The sequence below is a fragment of the Lepisma saccharinum genome, chromosome 27, assembly GCF_977018435.1.
Source record: "Lepisma saccharinum chromosome 27, izLepSacc3.1, whole genome shotgun sequence".
Taxonomy (NCBI): Eukaryota; Metazoa; Arthropoda; class Insecta; order Zygentoma; family Lepismatidae; genus Lepisma; species Lepisma saccharinum.
Window position 1 is genome coordinate 31,751,721 of NC_139255.1, and position 14,131 is coordinate 31,765,851.

General features: G+C 37.0%; 1 protein-coding gene across 2 annotated transcripts in view; it reads left to right on the plus strand.

The window, feature by feature from the left end:
• The window catches only part of Dysb (dystrobrevin binding protein dysbindin), a 36,959-nt gene extending 29,960 nt beyond the window's left edge, over window positions 1-6,999 (plus strand). Inside the window, exons 6-7 of one of the 2 annotated variants that reach the window (XR_014440852.1) lie at window positions 375-4,144; window positions 4,192-6,999. Coding sequence is in view for 1 of the 2 variants with exons in the window: in XM_083113537.1 (XP_082969663.1) it covers window positions 375-598 (224 nt within the window). In the remaining variant the exon portion in view is untranslated. Of the gene's footprint in view, window positions 1-374 lie in introns of both variants that reach the window. The other variant, XM_083113537.1, reaches the window with a different exon arrangement.
• Window positions 7,000-14,131: the final 7,132 nt, after the last annotated feature.

Here is a 14,131-nt window from a genome sequence, read left to right on the forward strand (position 1 = left end):
CAGTTGTGCTGAAAATTCATGAGGCTGAGTAGTAAAGACTTCCCATTTAGATAATAATAATAATAATAATGATAAATTTGGAACATAATCGGTGAATTTTATTATTTTGTAATAGTTATTATTGTAAAAGAACAATCAAAACTGTGGTAATTGTTATTATTGTTATTAGTAGTAGTAATAGTAGTTGTAGTATTTCTACTAATCAAGTTTTGAATCCCCTACAAAAATTTCTGCTGATGCCCATGCTGGTCTAACCTTTTTGAAGTTCCGGAAAATCAACATCAGCATGTGTTATCTCATTTTTGGTGTTTGTACCAAATCATAATTTGCATGCACCTATTAATGTAATTAATACTTTTCCCCTTATTCCTCAGAGGTATCCAAAAAGAAGCTAGAGTCCGGACCATCATTGGAAGAGGTGACATTGGATGAAGATCCTTCTGTTTTGGATGACTTTCTGAAGGATACTTCAGTGGATGAACAAAGTGGAAGCAACAAGAAAGGCGATACTTCAATGCAGGATGTATCTTTAGATAACAGTGGCAAGAGTGGTGACGATTCATACACTTCTGTATCGTTACAAGCACAAGACACATGATCAACATATTAACTGCATATTAATTATATTTGTAAATAGTGTACTGTACTGGTTCCTATCAAATATGGACTTAATCATTTTATTTGAGTGATTTGCATAAAATGAAGTATATGAGGTTCAAATTAATTTTTGTATATATGTTTATACATATGTGGTCATATGAAGTTCATATGCATTTGCTAGTCTGAAGCATATAAGTGTAAAATGTTTATCTTCTGTTAACTTGAACATACAATGAAACAAAAAATTCAGAGTAAAAGCATGATTATGCTTGTTCCAATATGATTTATTTCAAATAACAAATGCATAATAACACTTACCTAGTGTTTCTGGAATATAACCTTTTCTTTTTGCACAATATTTTTGCACTCATTCATGATTTGGGAATGAGAATGTAGTTAATTGTACTCATATACTCCAAAGTAATATTTACTTTTCTACAAAACTCATTCTTGACATTCTACCAGCTTAGTGTCTGATCGTGTCAAGAGGTCGGATTTTGATATGGCCACTTAAGCTCTCAGGTTGAAGTCCCAGCCTGGGCAGGCATGTTGTTTGTGAGTGTCCCTTAGCCTGGTCCAAAATTACAAAAATTCCCTTTGTATAGAAGGTAAAGCTCTCACCACGAAAACAGTCCAGTCAAGGTCGGAGCTTCCCCTTGCCTCCTCCACACCCCTGGCCCTCCAGGGTTGCCACACTTCTTTTAAGCTGCTCAGTCGACACTTTGCACGTTGTAGCGGTTGATTTCGTTGGTTGAAATTGTTGCTTCTTTGCAACACTGTAGGTGGGTGGTGTGAGCTTAACTGGACAATTTTTGTGGCGAAAGCTCTAGTGGGTGGCAATGGGCCTAGATACACCCCACATGAAGTTTGCGACCTGAAAAAATTTTGTGGTCTCGCTGCATGCATTTTATTTTTCTCCATAAGGATTACTTGCCTGCTACGTGAGCTCAAAGGTATGCACAGCCTCTCCGATTGCAAAGTGGTCACGTTGTTGCCTTGTAATCAAGGGATCCCAGGTTTGATATCTGGTGGAGGCAAATAGTGGTTCGGATCTAACCTTGAACAATAGGTCCATTCCCGATTAGCCTAACTGTGCATAAAGTGGACTCAAAAACAACAAGCCAATCAATCAAAGGTATGCAGAAGGCTATGAAAAGGTTACATATTCACTTCAGAAACAGATTTGAAAGCAGTGACTAAGTTTTTATATGTTCTTCTTAAAGGTTCGCATAACCACTTTTTATAGATGGAAAATAATCTTCCAGTTATTTTTAGTGGTTATTATTTTATTTTTATCAAGTGCAAGTCTCTATGGCAGACTGTAAAGGAAGCCCCGCGAGGTCATGTAACACTGTACGAATATAAACAATTGTTCCTCGAAGAAACGAATGTAAACGTTTTGAATGCCAACAATTGAAAGTCAAGTGGGGGGGATATTAACCTAACCGTTGAAAACAACATCCTTGTTTCTCAGTTTGCGGGCAGTGTGGCTACTGTAATGTAATGTCGGTTTCTTTTCCTTTGATGGGTATGTGGTATTAGTGTTGCGTGGCATAATGCAAGTGGCACTTATCAAGGAAAAGTGAAAAAATAATCGTTGTTTTAAGTCCACTTTATGCAATACTTTCGAGTATTTATGTAACATAAATATATACTCTATCCACTTGCTTACCTGTGATTTTAGTTTTGGGGAGGCTGAACCTGAAGACTACAGGGTGGCCCAAAAGTCCTAAGTTATTTTGGAAAGGTTCGTAAAATTTTCAGGTATATTGCATACATACACAAGCCTACCTGATAATTTGGCGGCTCAATCTAATGCCTTGTAAACAAGTTGTCCCAGGTTGGATCCCTACTGAAATAGTGTAGTCATTTTCATGATACATTTATTCTTACAAATTTCCCACAATTCTTTTCTCAATGTGTTTGCTTATGCAGAGGTTTTGGAGACGGCAGCCTCCCTTTGGTATGCCCTTGACTTTATTAACATTGGCAGATATCAGCTTATTAGTGTTTCTGTACCGATCTGATATTTAGTGTAAAATTTTGCCATTTTGTTGTTATTTTTATGAATATAAAGGTATAATTAGGTTTCCCCGATAACGTCATCACCTTGTAATCAAGGGTTTCCGAGTTCGATACCCGGAGGAGGCACATAGTGGTTCAGATTCCACTTTAAACTGTAGGTCCAGTCCCGATTAACCTGTCTGTGCATAAAGTGGACTTAAAACAAACTCAATAAAGGTATAATTAATATTCCTTGGTTTTTGTAAAAGTCTATATATGCAGTTTGATTTCAAAGCAAAACTCATTTGGAGTCACCTGCTGTCGTATGGAAATTAAAGAGGTGAGTAACCCATTCATATTCTTCGTGGAACATTTCCAAATTTATATCAGATTAGTATAATATTGATATTAACAAAAAATTCATATCGATCCATCCCTAATGTGCAATATTTCTTCTGTTTCAAAATCCTTCATTGGGTGTCTATCAACTGTGGGACAACAAACTTCCTGTCTTGGTTACCATGCACATTGTATTCTTGATTCACAGTCTTGCCGAAGACGGTTCCAGGTTCAAATCCTGGCATGGGCATGATTATTCCTTTGCAAGTATCCCTTCATCAAATATCATGTATCCCCATTGTCAGGATTAACCTAAAGAGCTTGAAGAGTGTTGTAAAGCAGGAAGAAAAATAAAAGAAGCATCTGACAGCATTATTGTTACATGATGTGGCGTGAAACAAAATATTGTGTTAAAAGAAATGTTATACCTGTCAGAAAAAAAAAAAAAAAAAATTCAGTCTCTCACTTGACTTGTAATTAATCCTGAATACAACACAGATAGATAAAATCTTAGATTTTTCTTGAGTCTATTTATCTTTCAGAAGATATACATATATATACACATAACAAATCTATATATAGTGGTAGTATTAAGAGATCACTTCTGCATTTCTTAATGTAAGACTTGCCATTCTAAATTAGAGGTATGTACATATTCAAAAATGCATTATAGGTAATAAATGTTGAGAATTGATGGGTCAGGGGAAAATAACAGGTACGTAAGTTGCTGTCGTAGTGAGGTAGTGATGTCATTTCCTCCCATGTTGATGCTGCGCTGAACTTTACAACATGCTCTCTTCCGTTTTATACATTTTACACTTCCATTTCGCAAAGCATGTGGTTTTTTGTACCTTTTCATTTACATGTCCAATTTTGCAATTGAAATTTAATTAGACAAGCATTGCCTTACCTGTTTTTTTGTGTTTTTTTTCCCCTGACCCTTCAATTGTAGCTAGACATTCCTTGGATTTTAATGTATATTGACTTGTAGATAGAAGAATGTGAGCATAATACTCGTACATATGTTTGAAGCCAATGAACAAGCACACTTAAGTTTAGTTCTGACACAACCTAATCGATAATGGTGGTTATGGGTTTGCTCCTGGTGAGGATCTAGATATTTGTAGTAGATGCAGCATTTTGAGGAAAACGGGAAACTAATTTGAAGGGGGAGGTAATGGGTTCTAGTCTGTAAAGTAAGGTGATTTCAAGGGTGGGGGGGTAATGGGTTCTAGTATGTAAAGTAAGGTGAGTGTATGGTCAGGGGTTAAAGCGCAGACCATACATCTCTAGTAGATCTTTTTACTCAAGGGACCTTGATATTTCAATATTCTTACCCTTATCTTCACTTTTTAAAACATTTTCTGTGAAAAAAAGATTAACGCTTTTGAACATAACAGATCGGACCATACCCTTTCCCCTAATTTTCCAAAATGTTTTCGTAATTTTACTTAGAGTGATTCGTGACTGAAAAGTTCAGCACCAAGATATGATACCATTACATAAGACACACGCATATTTAGTTTTTAACGGAAGAAACACGAAATAATGCATTGTAATGTTTATTTTTTCATGTGTGTGAAAGATGTGAGGTGCATTTTCCTACCATGTTTTGTCATGAAATGTGAAATAAACTCTTAAACACGAAATTAATAGTTTATGTACTAACACGGCACTTTCTGAAGTCTGAATTATCCTGTGAGTTATGGAAATCACGGAAAATTGATTAATTCTGTAAATATTTGAGAACCAGAAATGGACTCCTTTACACAGAAATAAATTTAATACTCTGACAACTACATAAATGTGCCATTAGATGGAAAAGTTTTTTTTTTTTTGTAATAAGTATAGTTTCAAAGTCATATTTAGGGTTATATTCACTATTTTAAAACTGAAATGCCATTTTATATTACTGATTTTGATCCTGAAATATGCCTAGTGATTTTTGTAATCTTGATCTTTATTCAGCAAATATATGCGGGTCTACCAATATATATACATAGTATATATAATCCCTACTGAAGTAAGCCCGACCCTGTGGCCGAGTGGTTAGCACATCGTGCTGCGACGCCAAGGGTCCCAGGTTCGAATCCTGGTCGGGCTTGGTTGTTTGTGAATGTCCATTCATCGATTTCATCATTTTATCACTCATCCCCATCTTCGCAAATTAGCCAAGAGGCACAAAACGCAAAGTAAAATAAACTAAATCAATCAATCAACCCTACTGAAGTAAAGGGTGTATTCTATATTTTAAATATAGATAAGTCCACCAAGACATAAGTTGGCAAAATTACATATCTCATACTTTGGTGGTTCCTGTTCATGAATACCTAAATAACGGAAAGTAAGTCTTAAAGAATGGCATCCTGAAAAATTAAAGTTGGCAATTTGATTAATCTCATAGACACATTTCTTTTTTTCCATGGGCTTCCTCGATGGCATAGTGCTAATGTTGTCGCCTTGTAATCAAGGGGTTTCAGGTTTGATACCCGATGGATGCACATGGTTTGGATCCTACTTTAAACTATATGTCCAGTCCCAATTAGTCTATCTGTGCATAAAGTAGACTTAAAAACAACAAATCAATCAATCTTTCTTTCCATATTTTGAACACTGAAAAAAAAATAGGGTCTGTATTTTTGTTTTCATGATGAAAACAAGAAAAAATGAGGATTTTTAATTTATGTAAATGAAGATTTTTAATTTATGTAAATGAAGATATTTTTTGTATATCTCATGATATTCTGAAAATGTTTATATTTTGTGTGTATTTTTGTCTCAATTTTACCCTATTTCTTTTTTTTTGTATAGTTTTGGTTGCAGATTCATCGAAGAGACAACTCGAATTCTTAACAATTGTCTTCCTATGGGTGCAAATCATTCATCACAATTTTCATTTACACATTACAAATATGGTTTTGTGTCGTCCTCCGTGGCCGTGTGGTCTACAGTGCTGTGCTTTGGACCGACTGCGAGACTGCATGCATTCAGTCTGGATTTACGGCCTGTGTATAGGACTAGTGGCAACCCACCATTGTGAGGAAATTGGGGAGCTATGAGTGAGTAGCATAACCCAGTCTGGGAAATCTCCTGTAACGGCTGAGGTTTCGATGTGCTGACCGTACATCTCCACACCTCTAGGTAGGTTTGTGGGAGGGAGACTGGCAGTTGGGAGATAGGCCAGCATTTATTGTTAATTTGCAGCTTGCAAATGTAACTGTTGAGTACTTATTTGCTTAATCAAGAGTTACTGGCAATGCATTTCGTTCTTTATATAACTCTTGAAAAAAACACATGAGAAATGGGTCAAATCAAAAGAAAATCTGTTTTTTATTAATTATTTATACTTAAATCTAGACTCATTTTCAATATTCTAAATGCCATTAATCATGTAAGAAAATTTATTACATAATCAGAACTTGGAATTTATTTTGAAACCTTGCATTCCACAATTCAAATTGAATGAATTGAGTGATAACACAGTTCGGGTACACATACATTTGACTTTGACAGTACCTTCCGACAACAATGTGCACATTGTTAAAACAAATAGGATTTCAGTTTAAACTTGTGCTACGGCATATCCATGATGGTTTCTATATATGTATTCTGCTCCTTAAATGTGCAATGTGATAAAATTCATCACAAATCTATAGAAATCTAGAAATCATGTATTGTGCTTCATTCATATTATTTCACAATTTCATAAGGGGAAACATGATTGAAATGTGTCATTGCACATATATAAAAACTTCCTTGCAGCAAGTATATTTTTACATTAATTGTGTTTGTGAAAAATCAAGGTCCTTAATTGTTATTAGTTTTATTAATTACTTCTTCAGTAACTGACCACAGATTCATAAATTACACTCATATTTTTAATATAACACCAAGAAGCTCGTAACCTATAATGTGAAAATAAAATGACAAATGAACCTGTCTGTTTGTACATTGGATGTATAAAGGTTCAATGTAAATATAGAATTGGTAGAAACAAATTTATTTGTATTGTACAAAGTATGCTTTGCTAAACAAATATTACAAATAAAATATCAAAATTTACTGGAAACAGTGTCTAATTCTTGCCAAGAACTGTTTTTTTTTCAAATGGCTATGATAACTTAATAAATGCACTACTAATCTTTATGATAAATAATGACATGCATACAAATACTAACTACAAGGTAACCATAAAAGTTCTTGCCATTCTAGAGCAGTGATAAACAAAGAGCAATACAGTGGACGGTACGTACCTTTAGGTTTCGAAGTAATCTCCATCAGCATCCAACACCTTTTGCCAACGTTCCTGCAGCTGCACAATACCCTGGTGATAAAACTCAGCGGGATTAGATGCAAAGAAGTCCGTGAGTGCGTTCCGCAGGCCTCCCTCATTTGCGAAGGATCTCCCACGGAGGTGGTTGTCGAGGGAATGAAACAGGTGGTAATCTGTTGGTGCAAGGTCTAGTGAATATGGTGGATGGCACAGTGTCTCCCAGCCAATTTGCTGAAGGGCCTCCCGGGCCCTCTTTGCCACATGTGGCTTGGCATTGTCGTGCAGGAACAGCACACCCTTGCGATTCACCACCCTTGCGTAGGTGTAACTCGGAGTTCAACATGGGGGTGCCCAATTGAAATATCAGTGAGAATGCATTGCATGGGTGTGCGTGCACTTGCCTGTCTGAAGGTGTAGTTATAAATACAGATGCAATATGACTTAAATAAATTATGACACTGCCAGCGAAGCGAGCAAGAAAATTTTTAGAACTATTTCTTTGCAAACTGATTATGCATATTATTAGTTAAACATAGCGACAGTATCCCATGATGTTTACTCTTTACAATCTTGCTTTGCTCGTTCGTTGAAGACTTCAATATGAAATTCCTTGACCGATTTCGTTCAAAAGCAATATCAGGTATCAAACGTGCATCCCAACTTCCCACTATATTTTAACGTCTTCATGGCCATGCTCTAAATATATCGAGTTTCATTACTTTATTTCAGTTTGTGAATTATCGTTTAAACAGAGATTTGAAAACACCAGCAGAATTTGGAACTCACTCGCTACATAGAACTATTAAAATTATACATGCATATTTTCTAACTGTTAGAACAGGAGGGGGCAGGGGGCATGTGGTGAGGTAAAGAGGACGCCAAACGAGCAAAGCGAGATTGTAAAGAGTAAACATCATGGGATACTGTCGCTATGTTTAATTAATAATATGCATATGCATCATACCCTTACAAAACTTTGTAAAATACGCTTGGTGCTTTTGAGAGTTTATCTTTCAAATACTAAATGAGAAACTCTAGGGAATTAGGAGTCACGTGCCTCTTTGCCTTAAAAGAAAACGAAACAACATGTGCAAATAAACGCATGTCATGTTAACTGCAAAAGGAAGGCAAGGAATTTTCACTTCTAAATTGAGACAATGCTTTATTTTCAATTATGTAAAAATTGAATAGCATTTATTTCACTATCCAACACAAAGAGGACAATGAACCAACCACCAGCAGGCAGTGGCAAGCGCCGTCGTGTCCTCACTGGTGCGCCTATGGTCAGATATAAATTTGGGACTTGCCCGTAGCCAGGAATTCTTTGTAGGGGGGAGGGGCAGTCAAGCCTAGAGGGGGCAAATTTTTAATATATTGTGTCGCATTGGCAGATATAGCAGGGTACACAGAGGCACTTGACACCTCCCCCAAAAGAGACAAGTAACAGAAGAGGGATGATATCTTGAAACTGCAATGGACAAAAAAAATAAAATGAAATAAAAAAACAACTTCGAGCAACATCAAATGGCATTTTGTCGATAATGACCTTTCCAGATTGCCAAAGAATATAAAGTTTAACATAAATAGGCTAATAGGGACTGTATCTACTTGATATTTACAGGTTGATAATGTTAATAGACGATTAATGGGCCTCTCTGCAGAACTGATTAAGGGAGCCCTTTATAAATCAAACTTCATAATGATTCCCTCTAGTTTCCAGTATGCAAGATTTTTCCGCACAAAGGAATCTAACGAGAATCCAACAACACCATTGTGTTGTGTTATGCAAGAAAAATCGAATTAATTAAATAATAATGGTTACATATTATCTACACTTTGATGAATTGTGTAAAAATTTGTAATACATTTTCTTGTACTTGCTAAAACATGGGTCCCTTAGTCCACCACGGACTCTATTTCCTCCAAAAGGGAGACTCTTGCATCGCTACAGACGATGTTTGCCTACTGGTTACGTTAACCATTTCGCAAAATATTGTGTGAATTGTATTATATTATGTTGAAATACACGTTTTGACACTTGACAAATAAATAGGAACACCTTGATTGATCAATGACTTCTTGGATTACAGTGTCGTCATTAATATTTCATATTAAGTTTCATAGAAAGAAATTGTTTTAATAGGGCGCAAATACTTTTACGGGGCGCCATGGCATTTTCTTTAACATTTTTTTTTTTCATATAGATCGTTTGACTCCCAGAGCCGACTCCCACCGCCCCATGGCTCTGAACTTTGACTATAAGAACAGAAGAAACTGCGAGCTAAGGGATCAAGAAAATTTTACGAAATGTATTCTTATTTGTATAAAATTTGAAATCGAGAGGGGGGCAATTGCCCCTTGCAAGTGCCCTTGGCCGTCTCGAAGAAAAATACAAGGAACTCGTAAAAACTAATTCCATCATGAGTATCCAATTGTCCTGTTATTCTTAGATTCTCCTAGTGTTGTTTTTTTTTTTTACTTCAATGTTTGCTTCCCTTAGAATGGACTTCCGTCAAAGGTCGGGAGGGTGGGTGGGATGATGCCCCCTGCCGCCCTGTGGTTGCGGCACTGCTTATGAGTGTCTCTTCATCAATTTCACGTCATCATTCATTGTTGCCATTAGCTATAAGTGGCAGAAAAGCAACGCTAAGTAACAAAAATCAAATATCCACTCCCTCTCTCTACCACATGAATCACTATTACCAAAAAGGGAATTCCTCCCCCCCCCCCCAATCCTGATACGACATTATACTGAATCCCACACACCTTGATAAATCACAAAATCAGTAAGTGTCTTTGTTATGTTGCTAGAGTAATTGTAAAGATTAGTGAGAATTCCAGGTGTTTTGTATTTTTCACAGGGGGGGCAAAGCAGGCTCTCAGGGGGGCAGATGCCCCCTGCCCCCCTCTAGCTACGAGCCGCTTACACTTCCTTTGCTTCCTCTGAAAAGTTGAATAAAATTAAACATATCATTATGTCAGGGAACCAACTAGATACAAAGAGAAAGACAATTTTTACTAAAGCTATATCTTTGTAAACTGACAATAACTTTAATTTAATAGGGTGCCAGTAATTTCACAGGGCACCACGACGTTAACGCTTTTCTATTTTTATCTGTTTTGCTTGTTCGGCACCCCATTTGACTTAGCGCCCAGGCAAGCACCCCAAGTGGACCCTCTCCCTTTTACAACTCTCTTTCTAATAGTATATAATTTATTTTACAAAGGTAAGAACTCTTGGAGCCACAAAAATGGTCATCAACTATAGACGTTAATGAATCACTTAGGTTCTTCATGAAATACTTCAAATACTTGCCATTTTATATCGAATACTTGGTCAGTAAGTTTCATATTGGTACTTTATGAATATCGGTTGGAAGAAATTATACCTACATATAGCGTCACTGATTTTCTACTCACCACTTTCGGTTTCTTTCTGTCTGGTTTCTCATTTTCTCTATCTTCTTCAGACAGTTTTGCAGTCAAGTTTCAGACATTGTTATACACTAAACAGAACGGCAACACACGAACGGAGATGCTACACTGAGACTGACCTAAGGCATTTGACTGTTCTTTTCTCTACCACTCCAAAATCATTCATCTCGCCAAGTTACATAAAATTGTGTTGCTAACCATAGTAACATTATTCACTACAAGGAGTCAAACCTGTATCTTTGAATTTCTTCCCTTACTCTTATCGTACATTTTTCACATGAAAGAATCGAAAGGAAAATGCAAGAAAATGTAAATTTCATTGACTCAGGGGTTGAATAATTGAATTTACGAATCTGTAACGTATTTAAAAAATATAAGGTATTCAAACACTGAACTGTCAACACTGTGCGCGGAATGTGCTCCCTGGAAGAAGGCGAGAGGTCAGTTTGACATTTTCCAGATGGCAGTATCCCTTCCCTAGAACTGACCGAAGCCTTGTCAAGTGAGCTAGTGTTTCCAGGAAATGGCCATGCTGCACATTCCACCCTCCTTCCTTGACACTTTGGTTTTAGTTGATCGAAAGGTCCATTGGACTACGCTTCTTCAGCTACAAATGATTCCTTTCTGTTAATGTTGAAGTATTGTCATTCTATTGTTCATATAAACATCCATATTTACACCCCCCCCCCCATAGGGGGGTGTTTCACTTTTCTGCTTGGGGGGGGGTGTTCACCAAAATTTGGGAGGGTGTTGGGGGGTGTGGATAAATCACTGATCCGCAGCATGAAAAGCAAACTGAAACAAGATACAAATATAGAAAATCTCACCCATGAGGCAGAGTAATGAAAACAAGTATGTGAAATAAATTTTGTTTGTGTGTGTGTGTTTACTGTTTACACATATAGTATGTATACACACACACACAGACTCGTATTTGTATTTTTCTTATTTTGTGCCGCTTTTCTTCAAATTTTAAGTAATCGCGACGATGAGGATGATGCGTGATCATATAGATGAAGGGACACTCGTAAAGAATATCCTTGCCCAGACCGGGACTAGAACCCGGGAACTTCTGTGGCAAGATCAAATGTCGATTACTTCAGAATCTTGGCCATCTTACTAAAGTGCAAGCTATCTTGACAGTGACGTCAGCTGGGACCGCACTACAGGTTGATGCGAAACCATTGTATCACTCCGCGCAAAGCATGAAAGATTCTCTCCGTCACAGTTGTATCTCAGAGTCCGCAGAGAAAACACACAGGAGGAACGGAACCACAGTTTTTGTGTACAGCTGATCGAGGGTTGGGTCGGGTGGGAGGTGGGGGTTAGTAAACTGCTCGACTTCTGACACCCTTTCAGTATTGCCAAACTTACATGGACGAAAGGTCATAGAGTTCGAGTGCGTCTGTTGTGTATGTTGTTTGTACCAAAATGAAGGGCAAAACCGTACATAGTGAGAGCCGAGAGGTGATTTCCAATGTTGTTAATTTTTTTGACAACGAAGCAAGAGAAGGATGTTACACGTTTCCGGTCAATCAAGCTACAAAGCGTGCGGCGGCTGCAGTTCAAATGTCAGACACTTTCACTAAGAAAATTAGAAAGGAAGGAAATTCCAGGGGGAAATTTACGACACCAGGTAATCACAGGTCTGCCGAAAAGAGTAGAATTGTTGTAGACGACTTTGACAAGTGTTTGATTAGAAGAACTATTGGTAATTTTTATATGGTTGAACATGAAGTGCTTTCGAAATTAAAGAAAGAAATTAATTTTCGGGGTAGTCGTGAAACTCTTCGCAACATTATTTGCAATGACTTAGGATTATATATATATATATATATATATATATATATATATATATATATATATATATATATATATATATATATATTATATCAGCTAATCAAACCCAACAAAAAGCCCCCCAAATATCGGGTCGACACTCTTGCAGCAGAAAACGGCCACACCGTACTTCGTCTTCCACCTTATCATTGCGATCTAAACCCTACCCAGATAGCATGTAAGTTAACTGCAAGTTATATCTAATGTCGATTTAACTTGCAGTTAACTTACGTGCTATCTGGGTATTGAGTATGTTTGGGGTATCATAAAGGGTCGTATTGCATCACAAAATGTGGATCGTAATTTAGGCAGAGTACTGCAAGTTGCAAGAGAAGAATTTCAGAACTTTCCCAAATAAGACTGGAATCACAACCATGACAATAGATTTTATTGTCATTAATTATTTAAATCGGGAATCGTCACGAACGCTTTACATACTTATTCAACCACTGACCGCGCCACCCTGAACGTCGCGTTTTGCGACAAGTCCACCAGAATTTCATCTGTCAGAGAACAGCTGTGAGGCATCGTGGCAACAGCGTGCCATTTGAGAGCAAAGAAAAAGAAAAATTTCCCCCATATTCTCGTCTGCTGCCGTTCACCGCGACAGAAACAGGTGGGGGTGGATTTTAGTTCGCATATTTTCCGGGTGTTTTCTCTTCTTTGCTGAGCAGTATATATAATTTTAACTTTGACTTGTAACAAAATAATCGTGCCGAATACTCTACATTTCAACAAGTTTTTAAGTATCTAATATTTTTAACACATTTATATGCTCTGTATACGCTGTAACGTGTTTTCATTAAGGAACTATATTTTTGTGCTCAAGCCTCGCGAACTTTCCGTTCAAAGACGCGTTGCCATCTCGTAGTCATTATCCGATTCCGTTCATTTTCTTGTATTTATACATCGTGCTCGTTTTAATTGCTCTTTATTTTACATGATTCCATTCTAAAAGAAACCTCGCATTGCGACATGTTGGACTTCCTTCCCTTGTTTGTCTTTTTTCTTAGTGCATACAGTGAAAGTATCAACGATGGAAGTTTGCAATGCTGTTACTACGTCACTGTCAAGATAGGTTGCACCAGAGTTATAGTCGGCTACACGCACACACATACACAAAAATGCAATATTAATCTTCAAGGACAGAGGCTGATATGTTCCATTGTGTTAGTTTATTTAAATACATGCATCTGGTTCAACACCTCCTGCCCCCTTCAGGCATGTGTTTCGAGAAAAAGAAGCTTGACGACTCTTCTCAGTGAGCGTGCGCTCATGAGTCGACTCTCACAAATGAACGGCTTGAACCCATCACTAGTTGAAAAGAATGAAGAAATTAACATTTACAGAAAATTGTATTTTTCCCTAAATATTTACTCCCTGCACCTTTGGCAGGGACTCCCAAAAAGTGTAGATGAAAGGATGATTAACATAGGTTAATCGCGACAAAAGAAAATCACTTCCCAGGGTTCTTCAGGAAATTTCTCAACAATCTAATTGTGAGAAATCAAATTTTCTCATAAATTGTAAATTACATGCACAATCTATCTTCAATTATTTCAACTTATATATTTCCTTCCTTTAAGATGTAATAATACTAAAATTTCATAGCGAAAAGTTTGTTGATTAGGACAACAAAAT